This window comes from Gracilinanus agilis, chromosome 2 (assembly GCF_016433145.1).
Source record: "Gracilinanus agilis isolate LMUSP501 chromosome 2, AgileGrace, whole genome shotgun sequence".
Lineage (NCBI taxonomy): Eukaryota > Metazoa > Chordata > Mammalia > Didelphimorphia > Didelphidae > Gracilinanus > Gracilinanus agilis.
The window spans coordinates 425505122-425521834 of NC_058131.1; the positions used below are offsets into that span (position 1 = coordinate 425505122).

General features: G+C 33.8%; 1 protein-coding gene across 1 annotated transcript in view; it reads left to right on the top strand.

Moving 5' to 3' along the window:
• AFF4 (AF4/FMR2 family member 4) overlaps window positions 1-16713 on the top strand; it is a 79437-nt gene that overhangs the window by 25745 nt on the left and 36979 nt on the right. The window contains exons 2-6 of the mRNA XM_044664655.1: window positions 7058-7150; window positions 7683-7809; window positions 10097-10912; window positions 12291-12335; window positions 13586-13672. Of these exons, the coding sequence (XP_044520590.1) occupies window positions 7687-7809; window positions 10097-10912; window positions 12291-12335; window positions 13586-13672 (1071 nt within the window). The 5' untranslated portion in view covers window positions 7058-7150; window positions 7683-7686. The remainder of the gene's footprint in view (window positions 1-7057; window positions 7151-7682; window positions 7810-10096; window positions 10913-12290; window positions 12336-13585; window positions 13673-16713) is intronic.

Sequence of the window (16713 nt, forward strand, 5' to 3'; positions counted from 1 at the left end):
ATAATATATCCAGATGAATAAATACTGTATAAAGTAATTTGGGGAGAGAGAAAACATTTAACTGAGTCAGAAAGACTTTGTTTGCGGGGTAGCACCCCTTTTGAACCTTGAGGAAAATATTTTTTCATGAGGTGAAGGTAAAGTAGACGACCTATGAGATAAAATATGGAGGGTGGGAAACAGTTTATTGCCTAGTTTGGCTAGAACACAGTATGTAGAGTTGTAGTTAAATTCTAAGTTGAGAAGTTTGTATTTTACTGGCAAAAGAAAACCACTAAAGATTTGCGATCTAGTCAGATCAGTGCTTTTTAAAAAATTATGAATTTATAGTAAATGAGTGTTTTTTGTATACAAAATAAAACAGATTTTACATGGAACAGTCTTATGTATAGCTTTTCATTTAAAGTATATGATAAATTCAGCAATAGCTTTCAAAGCTGTCCCAAGTTAAAGTTTCTTTTATATTTTCCCCCCATGGAGTCTTTGGCTTCTATTTGGTCTGTTCTCATTTTCATGGATTTATTGCTTGAATGAGGGGTTTCTTTTTTTTTTGTTTTTTGTTTTTTTGGTACCTTTTATACCAAGCTGTTAATTTTACCCTTTCCAATTCTTTTATAAAACTCACCCCTACCCCCCAGTTTTTTCCCTGAGCACTCTCATTTCATTTAAACACTTGTTTTAAAAACTCATTTAAACACTCTTCAATGAATTCTAGTTCAATTTGTGCCCAAGCTGTGTTTTTCTCTAAAGCTTTGCAGGTATTTTGGAGTCATTCTTTTTTTCTGGTTTGAGTCTTGAGCTTCTCAGCCATCACAATACTTCTTTATGATGGGACAGATTTTTGTTTGCTTGTTCTTCCAGGCTACTTCTTGGCTTTGGAATTAATACTAGGTTAGGCTTTGCCACACTCTTGGAAGGAATGTCTGGGCTGGTCCTGTTGCTGCTTTCTTGTTATGTTCCTCCAAACCTTTAGTATATCCACATTGGCCTCATCCATGACAAAGTCTTGAATGCAGCCCCTTCTTTCTACAAATTCTTTATGATGGGTTTGGGTCTCTGCTTTTGAAGAGAAGACTGCTTTTGTACTCAAAACTCATATCAGAGCGGCAAAATTGTAGGCTAAGCTTTGGTCTGAGTTTCTTGCCTTTGTTATTCCTCTGCAGGCTAAGGTTGGTACTAGAAATGAGACCTTATTTTCCCCCTGTATTCTGAAGTATGCTGCTGCTTCTCCTGGTTTCTAAACTCCCTTTCTTTTTCAGTTCACCATCTAGGACCTCCCTACCCTGGAATGCTAACCCCTGTGCAAGTTTTCTCCTCAGTCTGTGCTAGATTTGTGACCTGGAACTAGGTAGTAGGTGATAAAACTGCCAGTTTGCATCTCTCCCCATTGCAGTGCCTCATGTGCTGGTATGATTCTGGTACCTCCTCTTGCCCTGTTGCACAACCTTTCCCCTAATAGAGGAGTGCTTGAGTTTTGAGTACTCCTGACCTAACCCATTCCCAGACCTCCATTTATGTCTCCCTTTGCTGAACAAATAACTTAATGTGGCATTTTCTGGATTCTCCGTCAAGATACAGTCTGATAGGCATGGTGGATAGACACCAGGCCTGGAGTAGGGAAGACCTGAATTCTAATATAGCCTCAGATATTAACTGTGTGGCCTTGGGCAAGCCACTTAACCACCTTTTTCTCCACCCCCAACCCCAAAAATTTAGTCTTGTGCATTTTCTTTTTTTCTTTTCCCTTATTTATTTCTTTGTTTATTCATTTAAAATTTTTTTAAATTCCAAATTCTATTTCTGCCCCACCCATTGAGAAGGCAAGCAACCATGCCCCAAATAACTCAATAAGTTAATGGCATAAATGTGAGTAGAATCAGTTTGTCTCCCAGCTTAGGTCTTTCTAATCACACCAAGATTTTAGTTGATCTGTTTTTGTGCCAGAGGTGATAATTTTGACTCAAATAGGGAAGTTGGGAGGAGGAGTAGGTTTAGGTTGGAATGAATGATTTGTTGCTACGTGATGCTACTTGAGCAACTAATTGGAAATATCCAGAAGCCATTTGGCTATATGGCACTGAAGATTTTTGAAAGAGAGAGAGTTTAGGGCTGAATATATATTGCAGAATCATTAGTTCTTGGGAACTGATGAGAATCAACAAGAGTATAGAAAGAGAAGAGGCTCCAAGACAGAAGCTTAGGAAAACGTGTCCATTACTTGATGGGCTGGAGTCAAAAAGAATTTGTCAAATGCAGTCAGATAAGTAGAGAAAGAAGATCATCGCTAGAGGAGGAAAGGATACTCTATAAAAGTGTCAAAAGTTGCAGAGACATCTTAGAATGAGAAAAGGCTATTGGATTTAGCCATTTATAGAGCAGTTTCATTAAATTTTGGGGTTGGAAATTAGCAAGGGGTTGAAAAATTAGTGATGAGGAAATGTAGGAGATAAAGATAGCAACTTTGTAGGAGTTTGTCTTTGAAAGAGATAAAAAACTTGAGGATTTGTCAGGGTTAAATGAGTATTTCTTCCGTAAGAAATGCCACATAAAAATATGAAGAAATATGGAAAGATTTATATGAAAATATCCTTAACAAAAGTAATAAAATTATTTTTTAAATGTCCCAAAATGTATTTTTTATCTTCCATCTTAGAATCAATACTTTGTATTAGTTCCAAGGCAGAAGAATGGTAAGGGCTAGGCAATGGGGGGTTAAGTGACTTGTTCAGGGTCACACAGCTAGGACGTGCCTGAGGTCAGATTTGAACCTAGGACCTCCTGTCTCTAGGTCTGACTCTCAATCCACTGAGCCACCCAGCTGCCCCCTTAAAATGTATTAAAAACAAAATCAGAGACAGCTAGGTGGGCACTTATAGCTGTGTGAACCTGGGCGAATCACTTAATCCCAGTTGCCTTGCTCTTGTCACTCTTTTGCTTTGGAACCAATACTTGGTATCTTCTAAGACAGAAGGTAAATTTTAAAAACAAAAAACAAAAATAAACAAGGCAACAAAATTTCAAAGGTACATTTTTTATTACATGTAATAACAATTTTCAACGTACATTTTCTGAAATTACAAGATCCAAATTGTCTTCCTCCTTCCCTTCCCTCACCCCTCTTGGAGATGGTAAGTAATTTGATGAGTTATACATGTTTCATCATACAAAACTTACTTCCATGTTGGCCATTATTGTAAGAGAAAACTCATATAAAACCAAAACCCTAAAATGAAAAATAGTATGCTTTGATCTTCATTCCAACTCTGTTTTTTCTCTGGAGGTGGATAGCATTCTTTGTCTTAAGTCTTTCAGAATTGTCCGGTATTGTATTGCTGAGAGTAGCTAAGTCTTTATCAGTTGATCATTGTATAATATTGTTGTTACTGTGTACAATGTTCTCCTGGTTCTGCTTATTTCACTCTGCATCAGTTCATGCAAATCTTGCCAGCTTTTTTCTGAAATCATCCGGCTCATTATTTCTTACAACATAATACTATTTTATCACCATCATATACTACAATTTGTCCAGCCATTCTTCAATTAATGAACATCCCCTAAATTTCCAATTCTTTGCCATCAAAAAAGAGCTGCTGTAAATATTTTTGTGCAATTAGGTCTTTCTCTTTTTTTTAAATCTCTTTGGGATATAGACCTAGAAAGTGGTATTACTAAATCAAAGGGTATGCATTATTTTATAACCCTTTGGGCATAGTTCCAAATTGTCCTCCAGAATGTTTGGATCAGTTTACAGTTCACAGTTCCAACAGCAATCCATTAGTGTCCCAATTTTGCCACATCCCCTCTAACCTTTAACAAATTCCTTTACTGTCATATTGGCCAGTCTGATAGGTGAGGTGGTACCTTAGTGTTTTAATTTTGCATTTCTCTAATCAAGAGTTATTTAGAACATTTTTCATATGATTATTGATCATTTGAAAATTACTTTGTTCATATCCTTAGATCATTTGTCAATTGGAGAATGACTTGTATTCTTATTCATTTGACCCAGTCCTTTATATATTTGAGAAATGAGACCTTTCAGGTAAATATTTTTGTTACAATAACAAATTTGATGTTCTATTTAAACTAGGTCTGACTTACATGATATTAGGATGAATTAATAATTAATGTAATGAGATGTTACTAGAAAATGTCATCTCTAGCTGGTTGTAAGAATGCTTGTATTACTTTAGTTGAACATTCATGTTGAGAGTGCCTACTACTGATTAGCCTTGGTGCTTTGTCTTTGAAGTTATATACAATGTGTGTAGCACACAATATTGCTTTTCTTTTTATCTAATGTTCCTGTAGTTTCTAAAAATATGTTATTTTCCATATTTCTCCATGTAATGTAGAACTTTACTGTAATTTACCTCTCAGTATGGACTTTGTATAAGACCTCTAAAAAAGAAAACTGTAGTAGATTTTCTTCTCATTAGGATAGGTGCTGTAGTGAATTGGCTTAAGAGAAAAAGTCTTGCTTTGTATCCTTTACTTTTTCTTTGTTCTCCTCTGGTCTTTCTCTCTCCCCCTTATAAAAAGTCATCTTGGTGGGATTTATGCCCTTTTTTTTTTTTAAACCCTTGTACTTCGGTGTATTGTCTCATAGGTGGAAGATTGGTAAGGGTGGGCAATGGGGGTCAAGTGACCTGCCCAGGGTCACACAGCTGGGAAGTGGCTGAGGCCGGGTTTGAACCTAGGACCTCCTGTCTCTAGGCCTGACTCTCACTCCACTGAGCTACCCAGCTGCCCCCTTTTATTTTATGCCCTTTTATTAGTGTGATCTCATTCTTGTTACTGATTTAATCAATACAGGAAGGAGGAGAGGCATATTTTTTGCAAGATGGCAGTTTGAGATTATGTAATACAGGAGACTAACTGGTCACTAAGATAGCACTTAAAAGCTTTTAAACCTTAAATAAAGCTCTGACATCAAAAATTTTTAGCAAGTACCTACATAGAGCTTCATCAAATAATAAGTATTTTCTGTGCTAATCTATAAATAACCATAGACAGTACACCTGCAAATATCTAATGAAACTTATCTAAAAGAGATTACTTCAAAATCTTGAACGTTAATTCTTGAAGTTAAAGTATCTTGTCTCTCAAACTGATATGATGAAACCAGTTAGCTCTAGACAACTTAAAATTAAACAGTAGGTTATCTTTTGATAGCAAGGATATCGTTTGAGCAATGACAGAGAAAGAGTTAAGGGACCAACCTTTCTTAAGCTTCTAACTGTGTCAGACACTGTGCTAAACACTTTACAAATATCTCATTTGTTTCTTACAAAAACTACTCTACAGATAGGAAAACTAAGGTAAATGGCTTAAGTGATTTTTTTCTAGGGCCACACAGGAAGACTTGGGTGTTCTTAAGTTAAGATGATTGGTGAAGGCCCAGGATGCAGTAAATGACCTTGGCATCTTCAGTGTTTGACCAAGTTTTAAGTGCTCCACAGCATCTGCCTGCTTTAGCTGTCTTTATGGCCATTGGAAAAAATTACTCTAATCTGCCCATTCCACCAGGTGAAGTTTTCACATGCTTGGGGTAGACATCCCAAAAATACTACAAGAAAATTCAAGCTAGGATAAAGTGGGGGTATGGGTGAGGCATGAAACACAAGCAGTTTGTATTCTCTTTCCATCCCCTATGAAAGTTTGATCAATTGTTTTTATTTGCTCATTCCAAAGAGAAGCTATTTTTTATCTAGACTTAATGGATGCAGATTGTGATATCATCAGATATGGTCATTGTTGGTCAAATTTTTCCTATGTAACACAAGTTCCATAAAATTTATTATGAGTAGTTCAGGTTAATTATATAAAAATACTGTTTTAAGAGAGGAAGGGAAAAATTAGGTTGTTTTATTGAGTTATCTTCATATTTAGTTAAAGAAGCAGGTCTTTAAAAATGGCAACTTGGTCTCTTCTTACTAATTAAAAAAATAACCAGTGATTTTTCTCCCCTCTGCCCCCAAAAGGAATGAAAATTTTCATAAATAACTTTGATGAAACTTTTAATATAAATAAAATATTCAATTGCATATTAGATACATTTCAACAAAAAAGTGTTTCTCATAACTTAGAAACTTTTGTCATGCCCAAAGCAAATTCAGATAAATCAGGCTTTCAACTTTTCCCTCAACTCATCTGCTATTTTAAGAAAGTTACAGAAGGTAGCAATTTTTTTTTTAATTTGACAGAAAATAACCTTAGTAGAGCTTCCAAACCTAAAGGAGTCGGTTAATCAGCAAGCGCTCATTAATGCTACTGTGTGCTTGACATTGTGGTAGGGACTGGGAGACCCAAGAAGTAGAATACACTGTCTCTGCATTCAAGGAATTTGTAAACTTATTTTGTTTATATCCCAATACTGTGGTAATATATTTAATAAATATTCATTCAAAAGTTTTTTGAAGGGCAGTTTTAATAAATGGTTACATAAAATGGCTATATTTAGACAGAATTAAATATTGTGAAACTAATAAGTATTTTTATTTTCTAATACTGACCACCTGAAACTATGTTCAATTGAATGCTATTAATTCCCCTATTTTTTAGTTTCTTAACTTTCTTTTACTACAAAAGAGACACAGTTTTTCTTATTAGATTAAGTATATATAGCACAAGAGTAGAATTGCCTGGTCTTTATCTTTGCCTTTAGCAGGGCTGTCCCTAATAAAACCAGGACAAGTGGTTAAAGATTTTTCAGGGAAGTAGGTTGCACAGAGCCTCCCAGTCTCCCTTGGTAATCCATTCCAATTACTCTTTTAGTTATCTCTCTTACCTAAATCCTTTCTGCTGTCTCCCCTTGTTCTGTTCTTAGAAGAATCAGAACATGTCAAACAGTTAAAGAAATCAAAAGATCTTCTCCTTTAAAGTAAAAATAAATTTAAAAAAAATCTAATGATATTATTAATACAAGATAATTTTGGAGAAAATTGCTTTATTGTGTCCCATTCCCCTACCAACCCCAAGAAACCTGGATTAGATGCTCCAGTTTTGCTATTCATTGAAATATTAATGTATTTAGAGCAGAAATGTCGTTTTTTAGGGAATCTAGAACAACAGCAAAGCTGAGGTCAAACTGCCATACAGGATGGACATCAAGGAAGCTGTGTTGGGAACAAAAAGAAATCAAAATAAGGTAGATGAAAAGTAGAGAACAAGCACTGGCCTGTGGGGACATGGGGAAAAGGGAAGGGGGTGGAGGGGGTGTGTGTGGTTATAATTCAGTTAGTGAAAAATAAAAGTTAGGAGATTAAGAAGAAAACCTAGAAGCATAATAAATAGTAAATAGTGGTAAATTGGGTTTCAGTGGTGCCTTCCTTCAGAATTTAGAGAAATCACATTTTATAGCAAATTCCCTTTTGCAAATTCCCTTATTAAGTGGAAAGTGTGTTGATGGAGGGGTTGGACAGTTCTGGGTTATGACTTCATGTGTAAATTACCATATAAAATTCACTAGTGAAACATGTTTCTGTAGTGACTAGATAGAAACTATATTCATCAATTCATGGTCATACTTAGGTAGTGTCCTTTCTTGTTTAGGAGAGAAGCTGTGATAAACTCTCCAATTTTAAGTACTGAATAGACATATTCAATACAACTGATGTAATTTTATCTCCCCTCCCTCTTCCTTTTCTATCCATGATAGAATATTATGTTTTTGTTCATAGCAACATGAACCGTGAAGACCGGAATGTGCTTCGTATGAAAGAAAGGGAAAGGCGAAATCAGGAAATTCATCAGGGTGAAGAAGCCTTCCCACCTAACTCTCCTCTCTTTGCTGAACCATACAAAGTTGTGAGTTTACTTAATTTTAAACTTGCATCAAAATAAAATAATGGTTCTGTATTATTATGAGTATTATTTATTTTTAACTTGGAAATTTTGGTTCATGTTGTACCTTCTAATCTGTCACTAACTGGCTGTATGACCTTGAACAAATCCTTTAACTCTTTTGGAACTTGATTTTTCCTCATCTCTAAAATGTTTTATCTGGGCTAGGTGATCCTTACATCCTTTCTGGTTCTTTAATTGTCAATTCTGTACTTTTAGTAGCCTTGGTGTTTTAATTTGCAGCTGTACTTTATTTGCTGTATTTTTTAAATTGCTCACAAGTGTCATCTTGTATCAGGTTAATTTGGTTAGAACAGTTGCATGGAAGCTGATGTTCCCTTGATGCCTGTAGCATATTGCTTATTGAAACCCACATTTCAGTCATTATACCATAATTTTTCTAGTTTCTGAGATAGTTTTTAATTCTTAAGGTGAAATGACTAACAAAGCATTAGACAAGCAATATTAGATAGACATCAATGAGAACATGTGACAAATATTGATCTTGTTCTGAGTAGCAAGCAGTATCCCTTAACTTTTCTGCTGAATTTCTTGCAGTAAAATTAAGACTATTTTCTGGTATTTGATTTATAATTACATACAACACTGATCAATGCCATCCTTGCTAAAATTCTGACTTTTAAAAATGTTGAGAAGCTTAAAATATCCCTTATCATGGGTTATTGGCATTTAATTGCTTCTAGTCTATTTTATGATTGATTTCAAGTCTATGGTAGTATATACATTTAGTGTATCATGACAGTAGTATTATTAAGTATTACTTAGTAATACTAAGATGGCAAGCGTCTCTTCTCTTGACCTCTGTAGTACAAACCAAAAAATTTGGCATTTAAAAATCTAAAAATAGTATACTTGATGGAGGAGTTTTTTGTAGGTTTTTCTAAATTTCAGTTGGCCTGTTGGCATAGCCATTTATATTGCATGAATACATTTTAAAAATATTGTATGTAGGGAAAAGCTAAGTAGAAGTAAAGGCTTCTAAAAAAGGATAATTTTGATTAAAATATTTTAAAGAACTCAGCTAAAATAAAGAAGCCTGAAACAGCAATTTATAGTAGATTCTGAACATTACAATTTAAAGAGCTATGCATTTATTTCTCTCATATTATGGACAATTACTTATTAAATAATCTGTAATCATTACTGATGAATGCCAACCTAAATATTAAGCACATTATATTACTTTTGGTAGTGAGATAGTGTTAATTCTTTTTAGACAGTACCCAATAAAATTTCCCCAACTTTTGTGAAGCACATCAGATATAAGAATATATCAGAGAACTGTAGACTGGCCTTGTTATCCAAGTACATTTTTACCTTATTGATTTAAAAACTCTAATGCATTGTTAAGCATCAAATTTAGAATGACTAAAATTTAATATTTCAAATTATCTATACTTTCTTAAATTTGTAGTCTTATTTACTGTGGCTATTGTTATGAATGGAGAAGAAAAATATTTAGCATTTGGATATGAAGGACAATTGAATTTTTAATTATTTTAACCATTATTGGGACACCAGGAAACATGACATTCTTGAAGATGTTTTCTTTGGCAATCAAAATATGAACATTGACTAACTGACCACCTTGAAGCTTTATTGAATTAGGAGAGTATTCCATTTTTAACTTTAGCCATAATATTGACGATTAAGGATCATTATATATTGTCCCTTCAAAATATGAGCATGGGCCCATTTGATTGATTTAGAGCTTTGATAAGTTAGGGAATATTGAAATTTGATATTTCTGATTCCCTAGTGTACATTTTCCTCCCCAGCTTCTTTGCCAGCATATTGACTAGAGGAAGAGATGAAGCTGGATTTCATTTGGAAAATTTTATGACTGGCTTCATTGGTTTCCAAAATGCTTGCTGCTGCTATTAATCATGTCTTTAGAGTCCACCATGGTTTTCATCCCCAGAAAAAATAATTTCATAGCAGCGAAATTGTTTTTATCCTCTTATGGTCTTCCTCTTTAATTTTTATTAAAATATTAAGTTTTAGAGTTTTTAAAGTCTCTAGTGACACAAAATATTTGAATGTAGTAATGCATTCTTGGAAGAAAACAAATTTTTCTTTAATGAGTTAGGGTTTACTTATAGTCTCTGGATATTGTCAAACATGGATTAGTCATGTATAATAATTTTTCAAAATTTTCCTACTTAGTTGAAAAATAATCTCACATATGTGCCTTATTGTAATTTCATGTCATTTTATTCTTCCTGTGTAGACTAGCAAAGAAGACAAATTATCTAGTCGTATTCAGAGCATGCTTGGAAACTACGATGACTCCTACGAAATGAAGGATTTTATAGGAGACAGATCTCTACAAAAGCTTGTTGCAATTCCGAAACCTACCATACCATCAACAGCAGATGAAAAACCAAACCCAAGTTTCTTTAGTGAACACAGACATGGTAGCTCTCATCAGAGCAGCAAATGGACTCCTGTAGGACCAGCACCTAGCACTTCTTCCCAGTCACAGAAACGGTCTTCAAGTTTACAGAGTGGACACACTAGCCAACGGACCAGTGGAAGTGGTAGTAACAGCACTAGTAGTGTTGGTCAGAGGCATGACCGTGAATCATACAATAGTGGTGGCAGCGGCAGTAGTAGCCGTAAAAAAAGCCAGCACGGATCAGAACACTCCAAGTCCCGTTCTTCCAGTCCTGGAAAGCCACCTGCTGTTTCTTCATTAAGCTCTAGTCATTCCAGAGCTCATGGGAATGATCACCATAGCAAGGAGCAACGTACTAAGTCACCACGGGACCCTGATGCAAATTGGGACTCACCTTCTCGTGTCCCTTCATTTTCAAGTGGGCAGCACTCTAGCCAGTCTTTTCCACCTTCATTGATGTCAAAGTCAAACTCAATGTTACAGAAACCTACTGCCTATGTAAGGCCCATGGATGGACAGGAGTCCATGGAACCAAAGCTAACCTCTGAGCACTACAGCAGCCAATCCCATAGCAACAACATGAGTGAACTGAAGCCTAGTAGCAAAGCACATCTAACCAAACTGAAAATACCTTCCCAACCATTAGATGTAAGTTGATCATTTATTTATAAGAACCTGGATTTAAGGGTACATCATAAAAGTATATATTTAGAACTGAAAGGCACTTGAGAGGTCATCCTGATTCATACCTTTCATTTTAGGGTTGATTAAACTGGGGTCTTGTGTAAAAGTGTAGCTATTTGTTTTGTAAAGACCACTGATCCTAGACAGGCTATTTTGTTTCTCAACAGCAAGAAGTCTTACTACTAATATATAAAACAGTATTTTATGACTGATTTCTGACTGTTGTATAAAGACTTCAATGCTTCTGTTGTTGAATTGTATGTAGGTAAGAGCCCTATTCAGCTAGGAAACTGATGAAGTGACAGCCATGATTCATTAATAACAGAACTTTTCCCCCTCAAGATTAGGTAGGTTATGTATTATTATATTTGCACCTATTCTGATTTATATACCATATTTATATGTAGAAATAAATGCCAAGGCTCTTCCTATGTGCCTTGAAGAGGCTGAGACAACATCTTTAAAGTGAAGTAGATTGAAACATATTGTTTGTATAGTAATGACAATTCCAAAGTGTTCTTCAAAGTAGTCAAAGGGATGAGCTAAAATGGCTAATTGAAAATTTTTTTGAGAAAGAAAAATTTTAGTGCCCAGAAATCTGAAGTATCCTAATTAAATTTGTGTTTCAGTCAATTGTTTACTAAATAATGATGATATAAAAAGGATTTTAAAAAGAAGGCTTGGAATACCTTTGAGTCAGTTGATTTATTGGTTAGTTTTTCTAAATAACATTTCCCCTTAACTTGTTGCAAGGGATGATTCTCTGGGCAAAGTGAAGGCAATGGGATATATTCAGAACTGAAGGTGATGTAAAAACAATAAGATAACATTTTTTTAAAAAGCTAACTTGTTATTTAAACACCATTTTGAAAGCAGACTCCATTTGTAATCTTATTCTCTCTCTTGGTTAGTCTTTTATTTTTCAACTTCCATTTTTATTGTTCTCCTGTTGAACGATGTTTACATGCAATGATTTTAAATATTTTATAGTTAAAATTCTTTTGCTTTTGTGATTTATACTCTTGTTCAGTTATGAATTTCCCTCAAAACCATAATTCTTCCATTCTATAGGATTTTTAAAAATGATTTGCCTTTTTATATTAAAGTCAGTTTTCTATTTGGAGCTTATTTTGATTATGTGATGTCAGTGATTGTCCTTATGTAATCCCCAAAAAAAGTATTTTCCACAAGATGATAATGTTAAATAGGGTTTAATAGTATTAAATAGCTTGAATCTTAAGAGTGCTCTTTGTGCTTTTTTGCCTTGTTACCACCATACTTGTTTAGTATGATGTAATATTTTGGCTTTGAAAAATCACCAGCAATCCTACTTTTTTTTTAGGCATCTGCATCAGGTGATGTGAGCTGTGTGGATGAAATCCTTAAAGTAAGTTATCTGATTATTTTGGTTTATGAAATTTGTTTACATGTTTAGCTAAAATCAATCAGAATAGTAGATTTTTGCTTGAGTTGACATTTTTGTTCTCTACTAGTTTGTTTTAACTAATTCTGTTAGGAGGACTTCAAACTTCCAAGAGGGTGTTTCAAAAGGACTAACAGAACACCTCCAAATTGACAGTTGACTTTGAGAACAAGATTAAGCACAAATTATCTCTTGCTAGGTTTAGCAAGCATTGTTTTTGAGGTGTGGATCTGGTCCTAATGAAGTCTGCTAATTACTTAGGTTGAGAAGAGCTTTGGAATCTAACTAAAATAAATACATGACCAGGGATTATATTCCTGGACTTTGGCTATTAGAAAAAAAATAGTTATCTGACTTCTCTTATTAATTGTCAAGTAAAGCCTTTCTTAACTAGCCCTTAATAATTTTGTAGGATATTTTGCCTATACCACTGTAGAAACTTAACACTAGTCTGTACCCCTTTTTTTTGGCACTCCCAAGATAACCTTTGGATTTTAAAGAGAGATAAAAAGTTTGATCTTATGAAGGAAACTACAATATGCTTCTTCCCCTCACCCCTTTCCTGAATAAGAGTGGAGATGAGGCTTTTTGTTTATTTGTGAGCAAACCTCTTAAGATTGGGTGGTAGAGAAAAGTGGACATGTCCACTGTGTAACCATTCTAAAGGTCTCCTGACTTCTGGTGCTTGAAGACCAGTCTCTTGGCCAGAGTGTTCCCAATCAAAGGAGCTTAGTAAAGAGATAAAAAGCATAAATCAGAGTACCATGAGTTAGTAGGGCTTTTTTCCTGGGAATCCAGAGTGAAAAGATGTGCAAGACCCTGTGTCTCTTCTCTTTCTCTGGCTAGCTTTTTATTATTTAACAGATAATAAAACATGTAAGATACAGTCTCTGGAGAATTCTAATCACAACACCATTTATTTGATATTGGACATTAGTCTTATTTAAAATCTTCATTTTCTTGATCTCTTCAACTAGGCTTCAGATAGGGGGGTTATGAACTTTATTAGTCATCTTTGTAATACAATGCTTTGCACATAGTAGAAATGTAGATATTTGTTGGCTAATTTAATTGGATGCATTTGATAGTGTGGACATGTGCAAGCACATATAACAATTATGGGAAAAGTTATGGCCAGTAAAAATAGGGCTTTTAGCATGGTTTGCTTTTCATATTTGACCTAGTTGTAAACTAATTGTAATAATTCATTTCAGGAGATGACTCACTCATGGCCTCCCCCCTTAACTGCAATTCACACACCATGCAAAACAGAACCTTCTAAATTTCCTTTTCCAACTAAAGTGAGTAAAAAAATTACTTTTATATTATAATGTATAAGCTCTAAATGACTTTAGTAAAGTTATAAAGATATGTGGCAATCAAGTCCCAAAGTGAGTTAATGATTCATTTGTCATTAACAACTGTATTGCATGCTTTTGTAATCACCCATTTCCTTTGTCTTTCCACTTTGACTGATTGCCTCTTGTAGAACAAAATTCCTAATTTTTTCTTTATCTTCACTTTACTTTGAATAATTTATAGCCGTTTTAAATCTGTCCTGTTTCTTGTCTTCCATTATTTCTATATTGCTAACACTGCCTCATGTACCCCAAGTATATTTCCTAAATATCTATGTATTCTGAAATTTAAATGTTTGGGAATACCTCAAGACTTTAGAAATTGAATATATACATAGTACAATACAATACATTAACTTTTCTGAAGTGTGTCTTAACATTTCATATTTGTGTTAAGTCATAGTTTGTTCAGTGAATTTGTTAACTTGTTTGGAAAATAGCCACTTGAATAGGTATGGAATTGTACATGGTTGGAGAATTCTGTTTATTCCCAACTGGAATGTCATCTGAAGTCTGATTTCCACACACCCAAAAAGTTGTATGTATTATCCTTGTTTCAAACCAAGAAATTGTTTGGTTTTTTTTTTTTAAAGGTTATTTAACATTTGAACAATTTTACATTCTTATGTAAATTATCATGGAATTTGTAGCTGGTCAACTAAATAGGTGAACTATAATGATGGTAGTATAATTTGAGAGGATCTATACTAATATCAGTAAGATACTTGATCTTTTTCTCATTAAACTTGCAAGTAACAGAGGTAAACTTGATAGTTCTTATGCTTCTAATATTTAATTTAACAAATATTTATTAAATATTCTATTATCTGCAAGATCCTGTGCTACGTAATGAGAATGCTATGGGAAAGAACCACATTCTACTGATTATGCAGTGTATACACAGATAAATAAATGCAGTGTTATTTGAGGAAGATTAAAATACAAAAAAGCTGAGGAACCAAAGACTTCATAGAAGTGGTAAACTTATTGAATATTTAAATGATAATGAATAAATATCTACAGAAATAAAACATTTAAAACAAAATTTAAAGGAAGTTACTAATGACACAGTCTTGGGTACAGGGAAACAAGCTCTGGATCTATAGTCAGAATGTCTTTCTTCAAATTCCTACTCTACCATGTTATTATTTGAGCATGACCAATCACTTACCTTCTAGACCTTGATTTTGTCATCTATAAAATAAAGGAATTGGACTAGAGGACTTGAGAATTACTTATAGCTCTGTGAATAACTATAAATTAACTGTTACAGAAGAAAATGCTAGGATCCCTAGAATTGGACTTATAAAGTTAATTCTGTCAAACATTTAAAGAACAAAAATTATTTGTTTCAAAAACTATTCAAAAATAGGAAAAGATGGAACTCATAAGAAATTTCTTCTATAGGACATATAATTTTGATATTTAAACCAGAGGATATCAGAGGAAAAGTACTATATACCAATATCACTAATAAATATTGATATAAAAGTTATTAAGTAAAATTTTGGCAGATTTTTGGCACTGTATTGTTTGTGAGAAATTGTAATGTTTATCAGTCATGCCAGAATAGATAATCAGAAAAACAATTAGCTGAATAACCCAATCAGTTAAAATAATTCAATTTTAAATTGATGCCATTAGTTTTTGTATCATATTTGTTTCCCAAGATGTCAATTCCTACCCATTGAGCCTGTAACAAAGATTTAAGGGTTGAGGAAGACAGATGTCGTATAGAACCAGTCAGCACATCAACTATGCCTGTCAATACATGCAGTATTTCTCAATCATAGATAGTCAACTTCCACAATAAAGTGGGGAAGGAAACATCTTTACTCGGTTCTTATTAGAGGCAAACTTTGCATCTTAACATTACAGTGTCCAATTTTATTTTTTAGGAATAAATTTTTTATTTATCTTTTGCTTTTTTATATCACTGTAGTTTTCCCCAAGCTCCCTTTTCCTTTGTGAACAATCATCTCATATAACAAATAAACAAAAAAAATCAGCATAATTGATCAGTACATTAAAAAATATGTGCATTGCATAGTATTAGTGGACCTCAAGTATATTCTTATAACTCAAATTTCCAACTATGTAATATTAACACTTTTAATCTTTTTTGATTTTTTGCCAAATTTTCAAGGTAGGAATTGAAACTTCAGAGTTGTTTTAATTTACATTTGCCTTTTTAAAAAAAATTATTTGCTGTTTTCTTTCATATGATTTTATTGTTTATAGTTCTTTTTGAGAATCTAGCCACTTATGCCTTGGATAGCAAACCTTTAACAGCACTTACTGTTGAAAAGATAACTTTTCCTAATTTGCACTTTCCTTTTTAACATTTGTTGCATTGATTTTGTTTGTGCAAAGGTGTTTTTTTTGTTTCATGTAATCAAAATTCTGTTTCCTGCCAGCCTGTGGATGTCATGATGGAAATGTACTGCAAACAGTTTCTGTTTTGTATTATACTTTTCTGGTTGTTATTTTTGTATTACTTTTCAAATAACTAAATTGTTATTGTATATTACCTGCTGTGTATAATGCATTTTGACTGGTGACCATATTTAAGTGGCAAAGCTAAATGGCCTTTAGTTGATTTAATAGCATACTTAGAGCCACAAAATTGTCTATAGGAAAATTTATTTTGCACCTATTATGCATATCTGACAGAGATTTAAGATGACCTTCTTGGATTAGGATGCTAAAATGATGACCTTATTTTGGTAGGCATTGTCTAGTACTTTCTGCCTTCATGTTTCTTAACTACATCCCTCCATTCACTTGAATGAAATTATGTAGTACTAGGTTTATGGAACTATATGGATTTGGAAGGAACACTGGCACTATAGGCTATGAACATTTACTTGATGGGAGGGTGGGGGTGACAAAAAATACCATGGAAAAATCCTTGTTTGTGACAAAAGTCGCATTTCCCTAAGTTTTAGCAAATTGATTCTGTGTGTGCTAAGACTTGTGGAAAT